The sequence below is a fragment of the Bos taurus genome, chromosome 2 (genome assembly GCF_002263795.3).
Source record: "Bos taurus isolate L1 Dominette 01449 registration number 42190680 breed Hereford chromosome 2, ARS-UCD2.0, whole genome shotgun sequence".
In the NCBI taxonomy this organism is placed as follows: Eukaryota; Metazoa; Chordata; class Mammalia; order Artiodactyla; family Bovidae; genus Bos; species Bos taurus.
Window position 1 is genome coordinate 124,854,457 of NC_037329.1, and position 25,475 is coordinate 124,879,931.

The 25,475-nt window shown below is 44.0% G+C and overlaps 1 protein-coding gene across 3 annotated transcripts; it reads right to left on the reverse strand.

The window, feature by feature from the left end:
- Positions 1 to 783: 783 nt before the first annotated feature.
- Positions 784 to 24,213, reverse strand: TRNAU1AP (tRNA selenocysteine 1 associated protein 1). Of its 3 annotated transcripts, none has more exons than NM_001075967.1 (9): positions 24,104 to 24,204; positions 23,355 to 23,452; positions 15,818 to 15,917; positions 15,154 to 15,206; positions 12,334 to 12,465; positions 10,922 to 11,041; positions 7,896 to 8,058; positions 7,657 to 7,690; positions 784 to 1,057 (listed from the first exon to the last, which is right to left on the reverse strand). In NM_001075967.1, exons 1-9 carry the CDS (start codon positions 24,128 to 24,130, stop codon positions 921 to 923), a joined length of 864 nt encoding a protein of 287 aa, NP_001069435.1. In that variant the 5' UTR covers positions 24,131 to 24,204; the 3' UTR covers positions 784 to 920. The 3 variants fall into 3 exon arrangements, with proteins under 3 accessions (NP_001069435.1, XP_059731110.1, XP_005203245.1); XM_059875127.1 differs by lacking the exon at positions 24,104 to 24,204 and adding an exon at positions 23,846 to 23,935 and having other exon boundaries at positions 813 to 1,057; XM_005203188.5 differs by lacking the exon at positions 10,922 to 11,041 and having other exon boundaries at positions 813 to 1,057; positions 24,104 to 24,213.
- Positions 24,214 to 25,475: the final 1,262 nt, after the last annotated feature.

Consider the following 25,475-nt stretch of genomic DNA (forward strand, 5'->3'; position numbering starts at 1 on the left):
TTATGCACTTACTTTAGTTTTAACATTTTCTTAAGAGGCGAGATTGGCACATTCATGGCACCATCTTGTACCTAGAACAGTCCAGGCCCTTTTGGTCTAGAATAAGCTGGCTCCAACACTTCGACCTTCCCAGGTGGCACGGTAGTAAGAGAATTGGCCTGCCAGTGCCAGAGGTGCTTTGCTGTCTGGGTGGGGAAAATCCCCTGAAAGAGGGAATGGCAATCTGCTCCAGTATTGCCTGAAAAATTTCATGGACAGCAAAGCCTAAACACTTCAACCATTCAAATTGAAATTTAAGTCGCTCATGGACTGTAGCCTCTCTGTTCATGGGACTTCCCAGGCAAGAGTACTGGAGTGGGCTGCCATTCCTTCTCCAGGGGATGTTCCTGACCCAGGGATCGAACCCAGGTCTCCTACATTGCAGGCAGACACTTGACCATCTGAGCCACCATTCAACTATTCAATGGGCCCTGCAATTTACTCCCTAGTTCAAACAATGAATTCCTTGCCAACAGATGTGAAGCAAATTTGTAGGGGGAAAGGAAACCTGAAAACAAGTAACAGCCCACCATTTGACACTATCCCAGCAGGTAACCACAACCTTAAATGTGAACTTTCCTAAGAAGTTGGCTTAGTAACTTATGACCCACCTTGGTTAATCATTATGTCCAGGAGTGTAGGTGACATTATGTAGATAAATGAGATTACTGTTCAAAGATGAACTTCATTCAACCCTCTTCCAACTGGTCTCTGGGTTTTCAAACTCAAATGAAGGCAGCTGTGTTAGAGGAAAAATATAATTGCAGGAATGGTTGATTACTAAAATTTTTATGAAACATTTCAAAAAAAGTCTTGCAGCAACTTTAAAAAAGGAGTCTCTTCTCTCCCTCAAGTCCATTCTGGCTTGTCCTTTGTCCTGGCTACATCATGGCAGGGATCTCTGAAGACACTGTGTCCAGAGGCTGCCAGTGACAGTCCATGAGCGCATCGTACAGCTCCTCGCTCTGCTCCATGAACTCCTTGTTGGCCTCGGTCACATCCAGCTGCGGCATGGGGTCTGGAAGAGAAGCAAGGGTGGTTCGGGGGTGCAGAGGGGCGCAGCACTCAGCAGCCACGGGACTCGGTGCCCTGCTCCCTCCTTCCTCGCCAGGGCTGCCGGCCCTGCTGCCTCTGTAGGGTTCGTGAGGATGAGAGCAGGGCAGGGGACAGTCCGCCCTCAAACAGCACAGGATCCACTTGCGTGTGGAGGCTTTCAGGAGTAAATGCTACAGCACTACACAATTCAATCCACAGCTGGCTGAATCCAAGAAGGTGAAGGAATGGAAGATAGAGAAGGCTGACTACAGTTACATGTGGATTTATGATTGAGGCTGGCAAGAGGCCCTAAGCCCTAGTGAATCAAGAAAAGAAAGTAGAAAGCGCAGTTGCTCAGTCGTGTCTGACTCTTTGTGACCCCATAGGCTGTAGCCTGCCAGGCTCCTCCGTGGGATTTCCCAGGCAAGAACACTGGAGTGGGTTGCCATTTCCTTCTCCAGGGGATCTTCCTGACCCAGGGATCGAGCCAGGGTCTCCTGCACTGCAGGCAGACTCTTTACTATGGGCTTACTTGGTGGCTCCTATGGTAAAGTTAATCAAGGGTCTAACTAACTTTACAGAATGTAACATGTAATTAGTACTCAAGTAGTTCTGGCTGTCATTCCATGTTTATTAAACACTACACATACCTGTAGCTGTCACATGTCTCAGATTTTCTGGTGTGGTCCTTTTCTGAAATTTGGGTTTGGGAAACCTGATCAAGATTACTAAATCAAGAACAAAGAATGTCTAAGGAAAGAGCCAGAGTCAAATACACAAGCTGAAGCACCAAGTTCTGTATTTAAAAATATTTTTTTCTTGATTGCAATAGTGGTATTTGTTCACCAGAAATCATGACAAAACACCTAAGAGTTTCCTTTTAAACCCCTAACAAGTAATCTATTCTTAGGAGGGAATATTACTGAGCACTGAGAATGAACCTCGGTGGCATCCAACTTGGATGAATCTCACAAATAAAATACTGAAGGAAAGAAGCAAGACAGTATACACAGCACAGCATTAAGATTCAAATACAGGCAAAACTACACCCTGCTCTTTAGGGGTGTATAGCTATGTGACAAACCTATAAAGAGAAGGAAGTTTTGTCACTGCAAAACTCAGAACAGTAGGGACTTTCCTGGTGGTCCGGTGGGTAAGACTCTGCACTCCCAAGCCTTTGATTGTGGAGATCACAACAAACTGAGGAAAATTCTTCAAGAGATGGGAATACCAGACCACCTGACCTGCCACCTGAGAAATCTGTATGCAGGTTCAGGAAGCAACAGTTAGAACCGCACATGGAACAGACTGGTTCCAAATTGGGAAAAAAGTACGTCAAGGCTGTAAACTGTCACCCTGCTTATTCAACTTCTATGCAGAGTACATCATGTGAAACGCTGAGCTGGAAGAAGCACAAGCTGTAATCAAGATTGCTGGGACAAATATCAGTAACCTCAGATATGCAGATGACACCACCCTTATGGCAGAAAGTGAAGAGGAACTAAAAAGCCTCTTAATGAAAATGAAAGAGAGTGAAAAAGTTGGCTTAAAATTCAACATTCAAGAAACTAAGAGCATGGCATCCAGTCCCATCACTTCATGGCAAATAGATGCGGAAAAATGGAAGCAGTGACAGACTTTCTTTTCTTGGCTTCAAAATCACTGCAGATGGTGACTGCAGCCATGAAATCAAAAGATGCTTGCTCCTTGGAAGAAAAGCTATGACCAACATACACAACCTATTAAAAAGCAGAGACATTACTTTGCTGACAAAGGCCCGTCTAGTCAAAGCTATGGTTTTTCCAATAGTTATGTATGGATGTGAGAGTTGGACTATAAAGAAAGCTGAGCACCAAAGAATTGATGCTTTTAAACTGTGGTGTTGGAGAAAACTCTTGAGACTCCTTTGGACTGCAAGATCAAACCAGTGAGTCCTAAGGGAAATCAGTCCTGAACATTCATTGGAAGGACTGATGCTGAAGCTCCAATACTTTAGCCACCTGATGTGAACTGCCTCATTGGAAAAGACCCTGATGCTGGGAAAGATTGAAGGCAGAAGGGGACAACAGAGGATGAGATGGTTGGATGGCATCACCAACTCAATGGACACAAGTTTGAGCAAGCTCTGGGAGTTGGTGAAGGACAGGGAAGCCTGGCGTGCTGCAGTCTATGGGGTTGCAAAGAGCTGGACACAACTGAGCGACTGAACTGAACTCCCAATGCAGGGGGCCCTGGTTTGCTCCCTGGTCAGGGAACTAGATTCCACATGCCACAACTAAAGATTGTGCTTGCTGCAACTGCCACCACTAAGACCCGGTGCAGCCAAATGAATGAGACCCCGTGAACCGCAGCACCCCAGGCTTCCCTGTCCTTCACCATCTCCCTGAGTCTGCTCAAACTCATGTCCCTTGAGTCAGTGATGCCAACCAACCATCTCATCCTCTGCTGCCCACTTCTGCTCTCAATATTTCCCAGCATCAGGGTCTTTTTCAATGCATTGGCTCTTATCAGGTGGCTAAAGTACTGGAGCTTCAGCATCAGTCCTTCCAAGGAGTATTCAGGGCTAATTTCCTTTAGGACTGACTGGTTTGATTTCCTGGCTGTCTAAGGGACTCTCAATAGTCTTATCTAGCACCACAGTTTGAAAATACCAATTCTTCAGCATTCTGTCTTCTTTATGGTCCAACTCTCACATTCGTACATGACTACTGGAAAAACCATGGCTTTGACTATATAGACCTTTGTCAGCGAAGTGCCATCTTTGCTTTTTAACACACTGCGTAGGTTTGTCACAGCTTTCCTTCCAAGAAGCCATCATCTGATTTCATGGCTGTGGTCACCATCTGCAGTGATTTTAGAGCCGAAGAAGAGGAAATCTACCACTGATTCCACTTTTTCCCCTTCTACTTGCCATGAAGTGGCAATCTGCTATCAAAGCCACTATGATAGCCAAAATGACAACTAGTAACTGTTGGTGAGAATGTGGAGAAATGGAAATGCTCCAAGCATTTTTGGACAGGTCTGGCCATTTCTCAAATGGTTAAACGGAGTTTACTATATGATCCAGCACTACACTCCCAGGTATATACTGAAGAGTACTGAAAACCTGTCCCTGAAAACTTTTCTATGTCCACACAAAAACTTACACACGTATGTTCATAACAACATTATTTGTAACAGTGAAAATGGACACAATCCAAATGTCCATCAACTGAATGGATATCCACAGAATGGAATATTATTCAACCATAAAAAGAAAGGAATGACGCATGCTGTAACACAGAGAAATCAGAAGTTAAGTCAGAGAGGCCGTTCACAAAGGACCACATATCACACATGACTCCATTTATTTAGAATGTTCAGGATACGTAAATCCAAAGTAGGTGAGTGGTTGCCAGGGACAGGATATTGGAGTGACTGCTAGTGGTTTCACAGTATTCTTCACTGGAATTAAACAGTGGTAATGGCTGTACAACTTTGTGGCTATTTTTGAAAACTACTGTGTACTTTAAAAGGGTGGATTTTATGTTATGTGAGTTACACCCTCCAAAATAAAAACCAAAAAACCTAACCGAGTTCTTACTGTATATCCTATTGTATTTCAGGAATTTTTTCATTGAGAACATTTTTCTACATCAATATTCTTAGAAAAAGACATGATTTAATAAAACAAAAATCTAATTAAAATCTTACCAATATTTAATAAATCTCCTATCATTAGATATTTATCTGTATTGATATCATTGTGGGATAAAATCTTTCAGGTAAAATTGATTTCATGCATATGAACATTTTAAGAATTCTTTGTAGAAAGATAGTATATTTTAATTTGTATTTAAGTACTAGTATTAGCAGTGTGATGGTTACATTTTGTGTCAACTTGGTCAGGGTAGTGGTGACCAGTTGTTTGGTGAAACACCAGTCTAGATAAAGATATTCTGTAGATGTGATTCACATCTTTACGAATCAGTTGACTTTAAGTAAAGGTGATTATTCTCAATAATGTGGGTGGGCCTTAGCCAATCAATTAAAGGCCTTAAACTGAGGATTCCCAAAGTAGGAATTCTACCTCTAGGTGCTAATATAGAAATCCTGCCTGAGCCTCCAGCTTGCTGAAGCACATCACAGATTATAAATACATATATCCTTTCGGCTCTATTTCTCTGGAGAATCTTGACTAACACAAATGGTATATGCTTAAATTCTTTTCTCTTGTGGTTTATAGGCCATTTGCGCTTCTTTTGTAAACTGTTTCCAACTTTCTCAGGTACTCGTTAGAATCAGCCAGTTAGTGCTGAATCAACCAATCAGTGGTGAATCTTTTCACATATATACTGTGCCCATTCCTGCAACCAGAGGAATCTCTCTCGTTAATTCTAATCTAAATTATGAGTTGAAGTTTTGAGCATGTACAGCAGCTCCATATGGGAACTCCAGGAAAGCAGAGCATGACCAGTCTGGCCACTCCACTCAGTGCTGGTAATGGCGTATGGGAACAGATTCGCAAAAGGCTCCAGCAAGGGCAAGCATTTCTGCTGCTGCTGTGTTTTGTTTTGGGTGTTTCTGGCTGAGCCACACAGCTCTAGGGATCTCAGTTCCTTGACCAGGGACTGAACCCGGGCCATGGTGGTGAAAGCACCTGGCACTGGACCGCCAGGGAATTCCCAAGGACAGGTATTTGGGTGTGTAGAAATCTACGGATGCACGGACAGTACAGCACCCTTCCTCACTTGGATGACAGGGCCTGGAAGATGGCCTGCTGAACCCAAGGTACAGATGAAGAAGGATGACGTCCCTCCTGGGCCCTGTCTCTGTGCGGCTATTAGCTTAAAATGGGAGGCATTTAAAAAGGGGGTCCAGTGGTTAGGACTCCATGCTTTCACTGCCAAAGGTGTGGGCTCAATCCCCGACTGGGGAACTAAGATCTGGCCACCAAAAAAAAAGAGGGAGGCATTGTAACTGTGGTAAAGAGCCTGAAGTCTGGGGCAAGACTGCAGGGTTCCAAGACAGTCTACCTCTTGCTATGATGCTGCAACTAAGCTGACCTTGAACACGAAATTTAATTTGTTTCCTCTTCTGTAAAATCAAGATAATTATGGTACTTACCTCAAAACCACTGTGAATGTCAAGTGAGTTAATACCTGTTTACGTGCTTAGAACAGTGCCCTGCACATAGTGAAACTTGTTGGCTGTTAATTATTTAAGCTTCTGTTTTCTTTTCTGTATAATGGGATTTATAAAAATACCTATTCATCCAAGTGTTCACAGGCAGCAGTGCCTGCAAAACTATTATAGCAGTGTTGGCTGTAATAATGGATGATGAAGAAATAGAAAAACTCTAAGGAGTTACACACAAATATGGTTATAATCAGGATAATTTCTCTAAAAAGGAAGCAAGAAAAGGCAAGAGACTAAGGCTAGAAAGACAGGGACTCCAGGTTGAACCTTGCTCCTAACTCACTGCGTGATCCTGAGAAGACCACGTGGATCTCCTGCTCACCATCCCTCTAGTGGAGCTGTGTCTGCCCAGCCCACCCCTATGGTCGCTGCTGCCAGAATCAGATGACAACACGTTCAGTGTAGTGCTTTAAAACGCTATGAAGTTTGTTTTATGGCTACGGATGATGTTTCCTTTAAAGGATATTTTGCTTACAGATCACATTTTCCCTATGACCTTCTCTTGAAGAAGAATTCTTAAAACAGACTTAAGATTTTAAACTCGGAGTCTTTTTGTACCTTATAATAAAGCTTTATTTACTTAGAAATCGATGTTTGATTTTACTTCTTTAAAACTTAAACCTAACATTCTGTTCAGAAATATGTTGAAAAAAATTTAAAAAAATCTTTTTATAATTTTTTCAAACCTTAGACTCCTTTAAAAGTATGAATATCTCATTTGAAAAAATATTTGTCTGAAGGTCAGCAATTACTTTGGTTTTACTTTTTCTCTGTTAAATTCAGTAAAAAATTACAACACACACTTTTAATTTTAAATAAGCAATAATGGCTATTACCATGTAGCAAAACTGGGGGGTGATTTTAGTCTCTTCCTTATACTTTACTGTATTTCCCAAACTTTCAATCCTAACTATTACTTGAAAGTGAGGAGAATATGTAATTTAAGATACATGGGGGGAGTTCCTTGGTGGTCCAGTGGTTAAGAATCTGCCTTCTAATGTAGGGGGCTCCGGTTCAATCCCTGGTCAGGGAACTAAGATTCCGTATACTGCAGGGCAACTGAGCCCACAGTGACAAAGAGCCTGCACGCTCTGGAGCCTGTGCTCTGCAACCAGAGAAAGACTGTCGGGCTCGGCAACAAAGACTCAGCGTAGCCAAAAAAAAGTATGGAAAAAATTAAAATGTGAAATTAAAAATTATTTTACAGGAATCTGACAAACTGTGCAACAAATATAAGGCCATGGAGTCTTCGGTTCAGACCTACACCCTGGGGTAGACCACCACGAGTCCAGGGAGCCTCAGGCGCCCACCTCCACCTGTCGGTCCCTGGGGTGATTTGGGACCCGCACTCCCGACTCAGGTGACATTCACATCCTACACTGAGTGAAGGGAGTCCTTTCTTACCTTCCAATGCATCATCTCCGACTTCTTCATACGTCTGCCAAGAGACCAGAGAGGTGGGTGAGAAGCACAGTGAAAGCCTGGCCCAGGACTAGGATGGCTTCTTTTTAACAAGGGGAATTAAGCTGCTGCATCTTTCCCTGTCTTTCTGAAGCACAAGCTCCTGTCCTTAACCACCCCATCCCGGAGACTCACCCAGGTCTCTAGAGGATGCGGGGCCAGACTGGCCAAATCATGGTTACCTGCATGGTGCTCTGGGTGTAGCCGTACTGGGGATAACTGTAGCTGTAGCTGCCTGTGTTCTGGTCATAGCCCCACTGGGCGTAGTAGTTCTGGTACTGCTGGTAATACTGGTTGTAGCTGTAACTGTACATTTGACTGTATTCCACTGGCTTCACACGGCTCCTTAAAGGAAGAAGGAAAAATAAACAAACAAATGAGCAAACATTTCCATAATACTATATGACCAGGACTGTTCTAAGTGCTTTACACAGACTAACTCGTTTAATCCCCACAATGGTGCTATACAGTAAATATGTAATTAATCCTATTTCACAGATGAGAAAACTGAGGTAGAGAGAGATTACATCGTTTGTCCAAAGTCACATAGTGAGTTAAGAGATTCAAACCCAGGCAGTCTGATCCCAGAACCCAGCTTTAAAGACAAGAGCTTCTGGGAATCCCTGGTGGTCCAGCGGTGGGGACTCTGCACTTTGAGTTCCACGGGCCCAGGTTCAGTCCCTGATCGGGGCACTGGGATCCTGTGGGCCACATAGAGTGGCCAAATTAAAAAAAAAAGGCACTTCCAATGGTTAGGTTTGTCTCCCTTACAAACTTTTTTAGTACTGACTTTTCCCCTTCTCAAGATCTTGGAGGGCTGTTTTTCTGCCAGCCACAAAGGCTCAGATAAACATGGCCTGGATAATCTGGATTTAGAATGATCCAAGGAGCATTTGCAAATTACAAAATCTCTTATCGCCTTTTCCCTGCAAAAACATAAGGTTAAGTGTTTCAGGAGCCTGGAACTGTAGTCCGAGATACCATCTGTGGAGTAGGTACTTGGGATTTGTTCCCATTCTTTTTTATATATGGTCTCCTACTTTAAGTCCTGCATAGCTCTATGTCAGAGCTATTATTTATTATTCCCTCTGTAAATATGAGAACACAGCCTCTGAACGGTTAAGTGATTTACCCAAGACTACACAGAGGACTGGAGCCAAATTCCAACTTTGCACCCCAACCACAACACGGTTCATACAGCACCTGCCCTGCAGACTCAAGTCTCCTATCCATCTCCCCCTTCCTGCATTCACCAACCAGGGCTGAGGCCCAAAGTCAACGGAAAGCTTTCTTCTCTGATTCCACAGCTACCCCAGTCACTGCTAACCAAAGACAATGTCAAGCGTGCAAAAGATCCACTGCTTTCAAAACCTTAAAAAACCACAGGTGATGACCTCTTCCCAGGTTCCTCGTGTGCTCAATGTCAGCTTGGTGAGGACTCAGCCTGAGCAGTTAGGCTGCATCTGACTGCCTTAGCATCACCTCCCGATGGGACGGCTCGATCAAGTCTGATGGCAGAGATTTCCTCTCCCTGCCCACTGCCAGGCTAAAAACTGCTCATGTTTGCCTCCATGACCCTACCCCCCTGACTCATGCGTCCAAGGAGTCTACCACCCTCATGACATGTTCAGGTCACTGAAGGCACAGGGCCTGGGTCTACACATTTCTGTTTCTCCACACTGGGCTTACAAGTCTGACTCTCCAAGGAAACTCTGATCACTCAATTCTTAGTGCATGAGGGCACCTCCCCAGAGGCAGGCATTAAATGCTGACAACAATGCTCAGTGAAGAAACAGATGTAACAAAATAACTGCTCTGCAGAACAGACTTTGTTTTTCTTGTTTATAGCTACAACTTCAAAGTCTAGGGCGGGGCTGCAGTTGCAGGGACTCAATTATCACTGACTGAATAAATGATGACAAAGCAGAAACGACCAAAATAGTAAACATCAGAGGAACTGCTAGACAGAATATGCAATCAAAAGAATATTCCGCAGCTATTACAAATGTTGTAATGATGACAACTATGCAACTCTATGGCAAAGTGAGTGTGTATACTGAGTAAACTGGGAAGAACAAGGGTGAACACTGTTATTGTCATTAAAAACGAATAAGCAACGAATCTACCACATGTAAACTGACCCATATGCATGCAGTGTATTACATCAGTATCTACATTTATACAGAAGCCTGAAAAGGAACCCAGAAATTATAAGCAGTCATTTAGAGTAACAAGGAACTTCTTTCTTTTCAATGTTTTCTTTAATGTTTTTACATATACAGTAGAGTTTAGAACAAATAACATTTGGAGGGGAGAATCGCTGAGGCTAAACTGCAAAGAGCCTCCAAATCTTTGCTGTCTTAAAAAACACGGCCATCTGGAAGTTCTGCCCAAAGAGTGTAACCACTTACATACTTTAACACGAAGTTTCTCAGGCTTTGTAAAGTTGACTTTTGGGTGGCAGAGGAGACCATTCTTTGTTCCGGGAGATGTCTTGTGCACTGTACAATGTTTAATAGCATACCTGGCCTGTACTCATTAGATTCGAGAGGCTTCCCTCTCCCAGTATGGGATGTGACAATCAAATTTATCTTTAGGTGTTGCCAATGTCCTCAAGTTGAGAACCACTGCTTGGGCCAAAGGATGGAAGATTCTACGCAGAGAAAAACTGTCTTATATCTGAGTATAAAACATGCTTGGATATGCACGGGAAGAAGGGTTTCCTGCCCAGAGTGACAGGTACAATAGTGATGTATATAATCTTCTATCCTGCTTACATCATTATTTTTCTTTTGGCCACAAGGCATGGCTTGTGGCAATTTCCTATATCATATTCCCTATATCATTAATTCTTAGCCACTCCCATAGCAAGGGGCACTCATAAGAGGTTTGTATGTTTCAATAGCAGCTCTACTGGGCAAAGAGCACACAAACTAAGTTTGCAGAGCCCAACTGCTTTTCCAGCATCGCTATGGCGATTCTCAGTGTGCCTGCCTCCCCCAGTCATAGCTCTCTCCTCAGCTGTAAGCTTCTGCAGGGGCAACAGTGACGCTGGCTCATCTCCAGCACCCAGCCTGGCAAATACCAGGCACTCATTACTTGTGACCTGCACTGAGTCGCCTGGCAGCCTCCCAATCAGCAAGCGGATGCCCTGATTATCAGCAACCGACGAGGCATGTCTCGGTTCCCACGCCAGCGCAGGACTCACGCTTTGGGGATGGCCACGCTCAGCCGCACTGGTTTAGACCCCAGTCCTATGGCTCCCTGGCACTCTGTCAGGGCTCGCTTCTGTTCCAGCTCATCTGTGAATTTCACAAAACCATAACCCCTGCAGGAAAAAGACACACACATACACACGCACTATTTAGATCACAAATGTGATGCAGGTAAAACCAAAGAATGGAAAAGAAGCTGAGAAGGGAGAGAGCACCCATCAAACCACATGGGCAGGCCTGAGTGCCCCACTGAACAGAGGGGTGTCACAGAGCGGTGTGACACCCCAGCACTGGAGGATCCCACTTTCAGTTCACCAACCTCCTCCATGCCATCCTGATATGGCTTCTCCCCAAACAGGAGCTTCCTTCCCGATCTACTGGAAAGTATTATTATTATTATTACAGTAGAAGCAGTAGTAGTAACAGTCACAGAAGGCCAAATATTTACGGAGCCTGCCCTGCGTGCCAGGTGCTACCCAAGGCACTGGGACTCAGCAGTCACAAGCAGACAAGGTTCCTGCTTTCCTGAACTCATATCCCCCTTGGGGATAAATGAATGACAGTTAACATTTAATGACCACTTATTATTTCCCAGGCACTATGCTGAGTATTTTCCCAGTTATCTCAATAAACTGTCCAACAACTTGATGAAGGGAGTATCCACATCTTATTGAAGGCAAAACCAAACTTCAAAGATGTTTAATGACTTGCCCAAAGTCATACCAGAAGCAGAATTCAAAGTCCAAGCTCATAACTACTACTCAGATCAAAAAAGGAATCTTTCCCGACATATAGCATATGATCTCACTTATGTGTGGAATCTAAAATATGATATAAATGAACTTACTTACAAAACAGAAAGAGACTCACAGACACAGAAAACAAACTTATGGTTAACAAAGGTGCAAGAGGGTAGAAAAGGGATAAATTAGGAGGAGTCTGAGATTAGCAGATATAAACCACTACAGATAAACGAGGTCCTACTGTATAGCACAGGGAACTATATATATTCAATATCCTGTAAAAAACGGTAACAGAGGAAAAAATATATATATAAACCCTTAAGGTCTTTCCATTTTTAAAGTAAAAATAATAAATAAAAAAGGAAATACCTATAAAGCATTTTCTATTGATTTATTTACATTACATCATTTCATCCTCACACCAACCCCCATGAGATGCAGATACTATAAATCGGTCCCATTTCACAGATGAGGAAACAGGGGCAGAGGCTCAGTAACTTGTCTGCTGCATAATCCCTGGGCAGTACTGAGGCTGGGATTTGCACCAGGCGGTTTGGCTCCAGAGCCTGAACTCTTACCACCATGGCCTCATTATCACACCCTCAGCTATGAGATACATGCTGCAACCAACAGGGTAGGCATGAATAAAAGTAAGACCTTACTTAGACACGCCTGTCTGGTCCAAAACCACCTTGCCTCCCCGACAGGAGGGGTAGACTTTGACGAAGAACTCATACAGCATGCCATCATCCACATCTGGGGTCAGATCCCCCACAAAGAGGGAGTACTCAGGGCTGAGAAGAGAGAACGAGATTCAGACACAAAGAAGAAAACTTCTGTTCTTGTGAGCTCTCTTGGCCCATTCTAGATAAACCTCTTCTGTGCCGCGTCAGAGAACAACACATCTGCTGGGCCCTTAACCTAGTCCTGCTGCTGCTGCTGCTAAGTCGCTTCAGTCGTGTCCGATTCTGTGTGACCCCATAGACGGCAGCCCACCAGGCTCCCCCGTCCCTGGGATTCTCCAGGCACGAGTACTGGAGTGGGGTGCCATTGCCTTCTCTGAACCTAGTCGTAATTGGTTTCATTTGGCAGTCCTGGTAGAAGAGTTTTGAAAGGAGTCTCCTGCCCCAGGCCCTTCACCCACTGAATAAAACCTATCTGGCTTCAAGCTTTACCTGAGTGCAGACCAGGGGATAAGTCAGAGATGCTCAAAAGATAAAGCCAGAGATTCTGCATTCACTGCATACTTTTAATCCAAATGGTGAAAAGTACAGGGAGCATGAGAACTAAACCTTCTCTCCTAGAGATGGGCTAACATGAAATCCCTCAACTTTCAGGACAGGGTCAGCAAAATTTTCTGTGAAGGCCGTACAGTAACTATTGTAGGCTCTCTGGGGGCACCTCTGATTTCTGTTGTCTTTTATCTGTTTCCACAATCCTTAAAAAATGAAAGGGGGGCCAGGGGGCCTTCCCTGGTGGCCCAGTAGTTAAGTTACTTAAGTAGTTAAGGTGGTCCACTTTCATTGCAGGGGGCATAGAATTGATTCCTGGTCAGGGAGCTAAGACCCCACAAGCAGAGCAGCATGGCCAAATAAATAAATAATTTAAAATACAGAGGGAATTTCCTGGCGGTCCAGTGGTTATGACTCTGTGCTCTCACTGCCGACAGCCTGGGTTTAATCCTGGTTGGGTAACTAGGATCCTGCAAACCGTGAGGCACCGCAAAAAAAAAAGTAAAAACCATTTCTAGCTTTCAGGTAATGGAGAAGGCAATGGCAACCCACTCCAGTGTTGTTGCCTGGAGAATCCCATGGATGGAGGAGCCTGGTGGGCTGCGGCCAATGGGGTCGCTAAGTCGGACACGACTGAGCAACTTCACTTTCACTTTTCGCTTTCATGCACTGGAGAAGGAAACGGCAACCCACTCCAGTGTTGTTGCCTGGAGAATCCCAGGGACGGGGGAGCCTGGTGGGCTGCTGTCTATGGGGTCACACAGAGTCGGACACGACTGCAGTGACTTAGCGAATGACAAAATTAGGTCACAGTTTGCCAACCCCCATAACAGAACAATAAACTCATTATTATTTTATTTCAAGTATGATACATATTCCTTGTATAAGATCAGAATATATAAAAGGACAAAGAAAAATAAAATACCAATAACCCAACTCAAAGGGAATCACCATGAACACCCTGATATGCATTTTTGTTCTTTTGCTTTAGCTTCTTCCTTTGAATTTATAAAAATTGGATACAACTCATTTATTTTGTTTCTAGCATTTTTTTCACTTACAGCATCTAACCAACATCTTGACATGTGAGTATTTTGCTACAACATGACACGTTAATGGATACACAATATTCCAAAAAATGAACATATTGTAACTTGAACCACTTTCCTATTATTAGATTACTTGGATTTTCCCCCAATTTTGCCGATTATATGTAGTATCTCAATGAACATTTTCTCTCTTTTTTTAAAAAACTTTTACTGGAGTTGATATACAATGTTGTGCTAACTTTAGGTGTACAGCAAAGTAAATCAGTTTATACATATATGCATATCCATTCTTTTTTATATTCTTTTCCCATATAAGCTATTACAGAGTATCAAGTAGAGCTCCCTATGCTATACAGGAGGTCCTAATTAGTCATCTATTTTATATATACTAGTGTGTACAAGTCACTCCCAACTTCCCAATTTATTCACTGCGTCCCCTTATCCCCTGGTAACCATAGGTTTATTTTCTACATCTGTGGCTCTATTTCTGTTTTATAAGTAAGTTCTTTTTAAGATTCCACAAATAAGTGATATTACACAATATCAACGAACATTTTCAAGGCTAATCTTTACACAAGCGTGCTAAGTCACTTCAGTCGTGTCCGACTCTGTGCGATTCTATGGACTGTGTAGCCCACCAGGCTTCTCTGTCCATGGGATTCTCCAGGCAAGAATATTGGAGTGGGTTGCCATGCCCTCCTCCAGATCTTTCCAACCCAGGGATCAAACCTACATCTCTTATGTCTCCTGCGCTGGCAGGCGGGTTCCTTACCTAGTGCCACCTAGGGATAATCTTTACACATATCCATGAATAAATTCTGAAAAGCAGAATTATGGGTTCAAAGGGTATAAATCTATCTAATGCCTTTGATACATTGTTCTCCACCTTTCAAAGCAATCTGAAATGCTTGATACATTTATGCTGCTACAGCAATTCTTACTGAATAAATGTCATTACCATGGGCAGTCATGGGACTAGGAGAGGGAGCAAATACAGAGAAGACAAGGGCCTTGCCATGAGCAAACTGGAAGCATCCCCCAACAGGGATGGGAGGGGTTGACCTTCAGGAGGGAAGCACTCTGGAGCCAAACTCAGCGCCCCATCCTCCTCTCTGGAAGTGACCAGTGCAGTGAACACATCTTGTCTCTATTTAGACATTTCCCAGGACTTGAAACTACCTTGTGGCTACTCTCTACTTACCTGTTATCTGGCTGTTTCCCATAAGTGGCGTAATTCAGTTTAAAACGCTTTGCCTGAAAATTTAAAAACAAACAAACTAAAACAGAGAAAGGTATTTTAAGAATCAACAATTTTTGGAAAAAAACTGAAATAAATTACCTTGGCCAAAACATCTCCCCCTCTCTAAGCCTCAGCCTTTTCTCCTGTTTAAAAGGAGGGGGATGCACGGATGACCGCTAAGGGCACTGCCAGCTCCATGGTTCTATGAGCCCAGGTGTGCCAGCGTGGTGCAGCTGTAAGCTAAGTAACTGTGGGAAGAGCAGAATGCAACTCTCTTGAAACGTGTCCTCACAGCTGCCAGCCTGTTCTACTTTGTCAATCAAGCAAGAGGTCTAGAGGTTCAAGTCTTCTGTGAAGGGAGGCAGCGGTGCAAAGTGGAAAGGGCATGGGTTTTAGAGGCAACCAATCTTCGGTCTGCATCCTGGCTCTGCCACTTACTACCTGTGTTGCCTTGGGCAAGTTATTCCATCTCCCTGAGCTTCAGTTTCCTGGTCTGTCAAAGATAACAATGTCTACTGTTTAGGGTTGTTATAGGATTAAATAAAATATATGGTAGGGATTCAACAAATGACAGTCATTCATGGTAACAAAAATGGCAACATTATCATTATCTAAGTGTCCTTACAGGTGTGGCTCCTGGAAGGGGCTTCCCGTTGATTTTATGTAAACACTTCTCAGCTGTGGCCAAATCTGCGAATTCTACAAAGCAGTAGCCAGCCGGGATCCTGGAGCGAAAACAGAAAAAGGGAATGGTTAAAGATCTGATACCCAGGCACTTTGACAATGATCGTGTGGCTAAGACTCTGAGCTCCCAATGCACCTGGTCAGAGAACTAGATCCTATATGCCACAACTAAGTATTTGCATGCAGCAACTAAAACCAGGTACAGCCAAATAAATAAATATATTTAAAAAGGAGTGGTGAGGGAAGGTTCAAGAGGGAGGGGAGACAGGATATATGTTTAATTATGGCTGATTCAAGTTGTTGTATGGCAGAAACCAACACAAAACTGTAAAGCAAGTTTCCTCCTATGAAAAAATTAAAAAAAAAAAAAAAGAGTAATTCAAGCTTTCACAGGCAGACAGACACACACGTACACACAAGATGTGATACCTAGATGAGAGACTAAGTCTGGGCTGGAGGGCAGGAAAAAATGTTTTTCTCATAACAGCCCATATTATTTTTGTTCCATGCTGTACTCCAGTTCAGAATTTATAGACCTGAGTATAAGTATTGCCCATCCAGGGCAGTACCAGACTCATTTAGTAAATCATTTATTCATGTACTGTATCGCCTATGAAGAACTCTTGCCAAAAACGTTTCCTCGGACTTCCCTGGTGGTCCAGTGGCTAAGACTCCAAGCTCCCAGGCAGGGGGCGTGGGTTCCATCCTCCCAGTTGCCACAACTAAGAGTTCGAATGCCACAGCTAAAGACCCTGCACAACTGAAGACTGAAGAAGATCTCGTGTGCCCTAAGACCTAGCACAGCCGAAAAATAAAAATATTCCTATGCAACCCAAGCAAACCTTCAGATCTAATGTCCAGCTTACAGGAAATATTAGGAACAGAACAAATAAAACACTATGATCAGATCAGATCAGTTTCTCAGTCGTGTCCGACTCTTTGCGACCCCATGAATTGCAGTACGCCAGGCCTCCCTGTCCACCACCAACTCCCGGATTTCACTCAGACTCATGTCCATCGAGTCAGTGATGCCATCCAGCCATCTCATCCTCTGTCATCCCCTTCTCCTCTTGCCCCCAATCCCTCCCAGCATCAGAGTCTTTTCCAATGAGTCAACTCTTCGCATGAGGTGGCCAAAGTACTGGAGTTTCAGCTTTAGCATCATTCCTTCCAAAGAAATCCCAGGGCTGATCTTCTTCAGAATGGACTGGTTGGATCTCCTTGCAGTCCAAGGGACTCTCAAGAGTCTTCTCCAACACCACAGTTCAAAAGCATCAATTCTTCGGCGCTCAGCCTTCTTCACAGTCCAACTCTCACATCCATACATGACCACTGGAAAAACCATACCCTTGACTAGACGGACCTTTGTTGGCAAAGTAATGTCTCTGCATTTGAATATGCTATCTAGGTTGGTCATAACTTTCCTTCCAAGGAGTAAGCGTCTTTTAATTTCATGGCTGCAGTCACCATCTGCAGTGATTCTGGAGCCCAGAAAAATAAAGTCTGACACTGTTTCCACTGTTTCCCCATCTATTTCCCATGAAGTGATGGGACCAGATGCCATGATCTTCGTTTTCTGAATGTGGAGCTTTAAGCCAACTTTTTCACTCTCCACTTTCACCTTCATCAAGAGGCTTTTGAGTTCCTCTTCACTTTCTGCCATAAGGGTGGTGTCATCTGCATATCTGAGGTTACTGATATTTCTCCCGGCAATCTTGATTCCAGCTTGTGTTTCTTCCAGCCCAGCGTTTCTCATGATGTACTCTGCATATAAGTTAAATAAACTGGGTGACAATATACAGCCTTGACGTACTCCTTTTCCTATTTGGAACCAGTCTGTTGTTCCATATCCAGTTCTAACTGTTGCTTCCTGACCTGCATACAGGTTTCTCAAGAGGCAGGTCAGGTGGTCTGGTATTCCCATCTCTTGAAGCATTTTCCACAGTTTATTGTGATCCACACAGTCAAAGGCTTTGGCACAGTCAATAAAGCAGAAATAGATGTTTTTCTGGAACTCTCTTGCTTTTTCCATGAACCAGTGGATGTTGGCAATTTGATCTCTGGTTCCTCTTCCTTTTCTAAAACCAGCTTGAACATCAGGAAGTTCACGGTTCATGTATTGCTGAAGCCTGGCTTGGAGAATTTTAAGCATTACTTTACTAGTGTGTGAGATGAGTGCAATTGTGCGGTAGTTTGAGCACTCTTTGGCATTGCCTTTCTTTGGGATTGGAATGAAAACTGACCTTTTCCAGTCCTGTGGCCACTGCTGAGTTTTCCAAATTTGCTGGCAAGGAAACAAATCCAGAATTTAGGACCAGAATCCAGAATGTAGAACCTAATGTAAGACAATCTTACCTCTTCAAAAAGTCGTTATTCTGAGAAAAGAAAGAAGTGGGCATTTCTACATTAAAAAGAGACAAATGCAATACAGGATCTGATCTCTGACTGGATCCTAATTCATTAAAAAACAATACTCAAATATTTAGAAACGTTGTAATGCCTATAATTTACTTTCATGTGGTTCAGCAAAAAGAAAACATCAATCTCCTTAAATCTCTATAGACACTTAGATAAGGAGAATATAGCAACATATTAACAATTTTTGAAATTAGGTGGTGGTTATATGAGTGTACATTGTACTTTTTGTAAATTTAAATTTTTTGTAATTTAAAAAGTTTTTTTGATAACCTACCACCAGCCAGGCAGATACAGAGTTGAAGAACATGGCACCTGACCTTAAGAAACTTAAAATCTAGTTGGACAAAGTAAATCCACAGACCAGACCTAATTGGGGGAATATGTGTGAGTTTCCTGGTGGTCTATTTTTAAAGCATTACTAAGGGACATAAGGGACTTTATTTTTCTGGGCTCCAAAAATCACTGCAAATGGTGACTGCAGCCATGAAATTAAAAGACGCTTACTCCTTGGAAGGAAAGTTATGACCAACCTAGACAGCATATTAAAAAGCACAGACATTACTTTGTCAACAAAGGTCCATCTAGTCAAAGCTATGGTTTTTCCAGTAGTCATGTATGGATGTGAAAGTTGGACTATAAAGAAAGCTGAGTGCTGAAAAATTGATGCTTTTGAACTGTGGTGTTGGAGAAGACTGGAGAGTCCCTTGGACTCCAAGGAGATGCAACCAGTCCATCCTAAAGGAGATCAGTCCTGGGTGTTCATTGGAAGGACTGATGTTGAAGCTGAAACTCCAATACTCTGGCCACCTGATGCGGAGAGCTGACTCATGTGGCTAGATCCTCTGATATTCCTTCCTCCTAAGAGATTTATACCGAAATCAGTTTTACTTAACAGCATTCTTAAATCTATCACCAGTGAAATAAATCAGACTTTTCTGGAACTATGATACTCAGTTCAAATAACATTATGGACACCAAGCCAAAAGATACGGGCAAGGGAAGTACCAGAGCCCAGGGATCTAAGAACACAGTCTATGAGCTCCATAAATGTTAATGCTTAGAAGAACGGTGGGGCAAATCTGTGTTTTCTGTCTTGTGTGTGCTAGAATTTAAGCCAATGTAAAGACCATCACCAGTAAGAGCTGACTGTTACTGAGCGGTCACTATAGGCCAAGCACTGTGCTCACCACTTCACATGCACCATCTCATCTAATTGTCACAGAAAAACTCCATGAGAGAAGCAAACTACTGCTCCCATTTAGATGTGGAGACTGAGATTCAGGATTATACAATACTCCTTAAACTACACAGCTGCTGATGCTGCTGCTACTGCTGCTAAGTCGCTTCAGTCATGTCTGACTTTGTGCGACCCCATAGACAGCAGCCCACCAGGCTCCCCCATCCCTGGGATTCTCCAGGCAAGAACACTGGTGTGGGTTGCCATTTCCTTCCCCAATGCATGAAAGTGAAAAGTGAAAGTGAAGTCGCTCAGTCGTGCCCTACTCTTAGCGACCCCATGGACTGCAGCCTACCCGGCTTCTCCGTCCATGGGATTTTCCAGGCAAGAGTACTGGAGTGGGGTGCCATTGCCTTCTCCGAAACTACACAGCTGGTATTTGCCAAAGGCTGGACTTGAGTTCAGGATAATCTGACCATATTCTTTCCCCAGCAGTTTATTGTGAAAAATTCCAAACATAAAAATTAAAAGAGCTGCCATAGCAAACACCCTTATATATATATATATATATATATATATACACACACACACACATACACACATCCACCACTTTTTAAAAAATATTTACTTTACCAAATGACAATCCATCCACATCCTTACCCATTTATCATCTTTTTTTGTTTTTGTTGATATTTTTTCTTATTTTTTTTAAATAATGAAAGTATGATAACATTTACAGGAGATGGAAAATACAGGTACATCCTTATTTTCTGATACATTTCAAAGTAAGTTGCAGATATTGGTACATTTTTCTCAATTATTTTAACACGCTTATTATTAGAGTTCAATTACTGCATAGTTTTTTCCTTTTAAGTTACATACAATGAAATGCACAAATTCTTCTAGATGCTGAGTTATTTCCACCACAGATTAATTTTGTGTATTTTAGAACTGACTCGGTGGAAACATCCTGATGCTGGGAAAGACTGAAAGGCAAAAGGAAAAGAGGGTGGCAGAGGATAGATGGCTAGATAGAATCACCAACTCAAAGGACATGAACTTAAGCAAACTCCAGAAATTTTAAGTCATATACTGTATACGTATACCATACATATACATAAACTGTATGTGTATACCAGTCACATACTGTATGACTATACCAGTATTTACATATCTACCTATTCAGATACCTGGACTGCAGTTTGGGGCCATTGTCCCACATGCTATCAGGCTTCCCAGGTGGCACAGTGGTAAAGAATCCGCCTGCCAATGCAGGAGATGCAAGAGATGCGCGTTTGATCCTGGGCCTGGAAGATCCCCTGGAGTAGGAAATGGCAACCCACTCCTGCATTCTTGTTGGGAAAATTCCGTAGGCAGAGAAGCCACCAAGAGTCGGACACAACTGAGGGACTGAGCTCGCACGCATGCACGAGCGTGCACACACACACACACTCACACAAAATGTGCTATACACATTCAAGTCCTTTTCATGCTAGTTACACGTTTTCATTTCTCTTGAGTAAATACCTAAGACTAGACTTGCTAAGGAGAAGGCAATGGCACCCCACTCCAATACTCTTGCCTGGAAAATCCCATGGACGGAGGAGCCTGGTGGGCTGCAGTCCATGGGGTCACAAAGAGTCGGACATGACTGAGCGACTTCACTTTCACTTTTCACTTTCATGCACTGGAGAAGGAAATGGCAACCCACCCAGTGTTCTTGCCTGGAGAATCCCAGGGACAGGGAAGCCTGGTGGGCTGCAGTCTATGGGGTTGCACAGAGTCGGACACTACTGAAGCGACTTAGCAGCAGCAGCAGCAGCAGACTTGCTAAGGCAGATGTACTGAAGATATATGGACTTCCTGGTGGTCCAGTGGTTAAGAATCCACCTACCGATGCAGGGGACACAGGTTCCATCTCTGTTCGGGGAAGATCCCACATGCCTCAGAGCAATTAAGCCTGTGTGCCACAACTCCTGAAGCCCACGTGAATAGAGCCCCTGCTCTGCAACGAGAAGCCACTGCAATGAGAAGCCTACGCACTAGAGCGCAGCCCCCACTCACAGCAGCTAGAGAAAGCCGGTGCTCAGCAACAAAGACCCAGTGCAGCCAAAAATCAAGTTGTTGGTTTTTTTTTTTAAGGAAAAAAATAAAAAAGATACTGCCAGATACTTGTCCCCAGTGGCTGTAACATTTTCTAGTCCCACCAGTGATGGAAGAGATGTGGTTATTTCACATGCAACTGTATTCTTTTTCTTTGCTGAATTAAAAAAATTGTCATTAAGGATTACATTACATTGAAAAAGGTTATAGCAACTCACTCTAGTATTCTTCCCTGGAGAATCCCACAGACAGAGGAGACTGGTGGGCTAGTCCATGGGGTTGTAGAGTCAGGCACGACTGAGCACGCACACAGTTACATAAAATGTTATCATTTCAGCTATTTTTTAACTGTACAGTTCTGTGGTATTAAGTATTTTGCAACCAATCACTACATTGTTAAGCACTATGCTTTACTGTGCATTACTTTTTCTTGGGTCTTATTTTTTCCCTGTATTTTGTTCCTTGTTTTTAATTTACATTTATTTACAGTATTCTCACAAGGCACTTCAAAGTCTTTGTCATATGAGGCACAGTGCACATGTAATATGTATGTTGGTGCCACCATAAAAAACAGCTAGGGTTTAGTAATCAATGGTTGCTATTTCTGGTTTAGTCGCTAAGTCACGTCCTACTCTTTTGTGACCCCATGGATTATAGCCCGCCAGGCTCCTCTGTTCATGGGATTTCCCAGGCATATGGAAGTTGGTTGCCATTTCCTATTCCAGGGGATAGTCCTGACCCAGAGATTGAACCCGAGTCTCCTGCACTGGCAGGAAGATTCTTTACCACTCAGTCACCAGGGAAGCCCAATGGCAGGAAAGGATGATTCCAATTCTTAATAAAGATTAAAATGTGAGAACCTATGTCAGTGTTCTGGAAAGTATTACAGAATGTATTTTCATGCCAGTAGCTGATTTATCAGGGTTTGCTGTCTGTAAGAATAAGAAAGTACCTGTTTACCAAATAGCCAAAGACTAGGCTGCACTTCCTATCTCCCATCATTTTTCAACTGACTGATGCTTTAGCAAGCTGCTTTAGTACTCGGCACAGAGTAGATACTCACTAAATACTGTCTTTTTTTTTTGCCTATGTGAAAGTATTCTTCACATTTTGTTTTGTGTAGGTATTTACTGTCTCATTCCCCTATTCGAAAGTAGTAAAATCCATGAGAAGAGGGACTATTTCTGGGTTATTTCAGCCATGTGTCCAGGAAATCTAGAACAGTGGCACATAGGTAGTGTTTCACATGAGAGTTAAGGGTACTCATGAACTTGGAGAACACAGCTGAATTAGAGTCCTGGCTTCTCATTTAAAAGCTGTGTAAATTTAAGACAGCTATTAAGCTTCTCTAATAACAGTACTTAGCTCAGAGGTTTTTGTGATTTTAAAGTGCTTATTACCTAGCAGATCATAATCTATTTATATTTACCAAGCATATACCATATGCCAGACATTGTGGTAAACCTTGACCGTGAATTAATGGCACTTAATCCTCACCAGGACTCTATGAGGTAGGTGCTTTCATTATGTCTATTTTTACAGACAAGAGGGAGAGATTAAGTCACTTGCTCAAAGTCACACACAGCAGACGAGAGCTTTCAAACCCAGACTGCCTCAAGTCATCTGTACACCACCAAATGTTAACATCATTATGACAACTATTACTAGAGGTCAAAGCCCTGACCCTCCGCGATGTTAACTTTCTCTTGAATGACACACGCAGCGAGATCTATAAAGTAGAACTATAAAGTAGAACGAAGACTGAAGTAAGAGGACAAACCCAGTGAGGCGGTTTCGGATAATTTTGACGCTCATCACTGTCTCCCCCATGGTAGCAAAGGCTCTGGAGATGAAGTTCTCATCCATGTAGGGCTCCAGCTGCGTAAACACAAGAGCAGAGCGGGTCGGGCCACATCCAGACTCCTTGCTTCCCGGATCCGGAGCCCCTCCGCCCTCAGCCCGGGGTGGGCTGCACGCTGCTGGCGGGCGGGAGTGGGGTTGGGAGTGCGGGGGAAGAGGTTTCCATGCGCAGAATGATTTGAACCCCTGCGTTCCCGGTCCCTCGCCTTCTTTTCCTTTAAATGTGCTCCTTTGTAGAAGCCGCCCCCCTTGGATGGAAACATCCATCCCTCCAGTCCCAGAACCAGGGGCGCTCTTCAACCCTTAGGATTCCTCCTATTCTAACCGCCCCCAAACCCTCCTTTTCCCCTCCGCGAACCCAGGCGGGACCCCCAAGACCCCTCCCCCTCCGAGTCAGCCCCCTTCACCTACACGCTGGGACTGAATTGGGCGTCACCTAAAAGAACTGCCCCTCTCCAAGCACTTCCACCCTTTGAGGACCCTTCCCCTAAGTCTTGGCCCCCCCGGTACCTAAATAACTGGGACTCGCGCCGGCGTCGCGTAAAAGAACTCCCCTACCCATTCACGTCCACCCTTCTGGAGATTCGAGGGCCCTCCCCCCTCGGCCCCTTTCTTCCTCGCGACGCTAACATTCCTGCGCCACAGACCCAGGAAGCCGCCCTCACTCACGTCGCCCATCCACAGGCTGGCCGCCATGCCCGCGGCCCCGCCGGGACTCTGTGGGCTCCCAGAGCTGGCGCCGACGCGGGAGCCACCGAACCGGGACCTCCACGGAGCATGCGCCTCGACCGCCTTCTGCGCATGCGCCGCAGCTCGGCGCGCAGGACCGCCCCCGCGTGCCGCTCCGGGTTTTTCCGGCTCCCGGCGGGCAGGTCCCAAGACTAGAGCCCGCGGGAGGGAGCGGGTCAGACCCTGCCCTGCGTTGGGCTATGGGTGGAGCTGGTGACTAGCTTTCTCGGGTTTCTATTTAAACACACATGTACAGATAAAATTACTGAATTTTACGCTCCTTGTTAAAAAAAAAAAGCAAATATAAGCACTTTTTTTTCCCCTTCAAGTAAAAGATCTCCTTTGGGAGTCTGGACGTTTCAGTTCCACTCACTCAGGCAAATTACTAACTGGTCCGCTCCAGCCACCCCTTCACACTGCATTTCCCAGTTTGCAAGAGATTTCTGTTGACTGCTGCGCTGGGAGTCTTCCATCATTCCCTGGGGAGCAGGGAGGGCAGAATTACAGCGAGTGTAAATTGGGGCAACTGTGTCATCTCAAACCAGTCTTCAAGTCTTGTCACTTTCTGGCGTCTCACTTCTACACTAATCCAAACCGCCAGTTCTAACCTGTCCCAAAACAGTGACCTGCCACAGAAGGCCCTCAGTAAACACCATTTCTAGATAATCCTGACAATTTGACTTCTAATCTGGTAGTGTCCCAGGCCTTCACCTCAGTTTAATACCCATTTCCTAGAATGTGAAACTTCTATGAGAATTGTTATCTCCAGGTGTGAAAGTCACTCCAAGTGCTTGAGGATCCATTTCCGAGGCTCCTTCTGGGCTGATGGGCCACTTGAGCCCTTCCTTGACAGTATATAAATCCCAAATTTGGGGTGTTTGGACCCAAAGTCAAGCTCTGGTGGATCCAGCTTTAAATCCAATCACAAGTTGCCAAATTTCCAGTTTTTTTCTATTCACTTCCACAGTACTGTAGTCTTTAGGTGCTTTGACTATAGACTTGAACAAATAGAGCCCAAATCCAAGCCCTCCTCACTATTTTGGGTAACAGTAGCACTTGGTTCCCCTGCCGGCTCAGTGGTAAAGAATCCACTGGCCAGTGCAGGAGACACAGGTTCCATCTGTATATGGGGAAGATCCCCTGGAGAAGGAAATGGCAACCCTCTCCAGTGTTCTTGCCTGGGAAATACCACGGAAGGAGGAACTTGGCGGGCTATAGTCCAAAGGGTCGAAGAGTCGAACTCGAGTTAGCAACTAACCAACAACAAAGAGCAGTGCTTACCTTGAGGCACCCACTCCAGGACTCCTGCCTG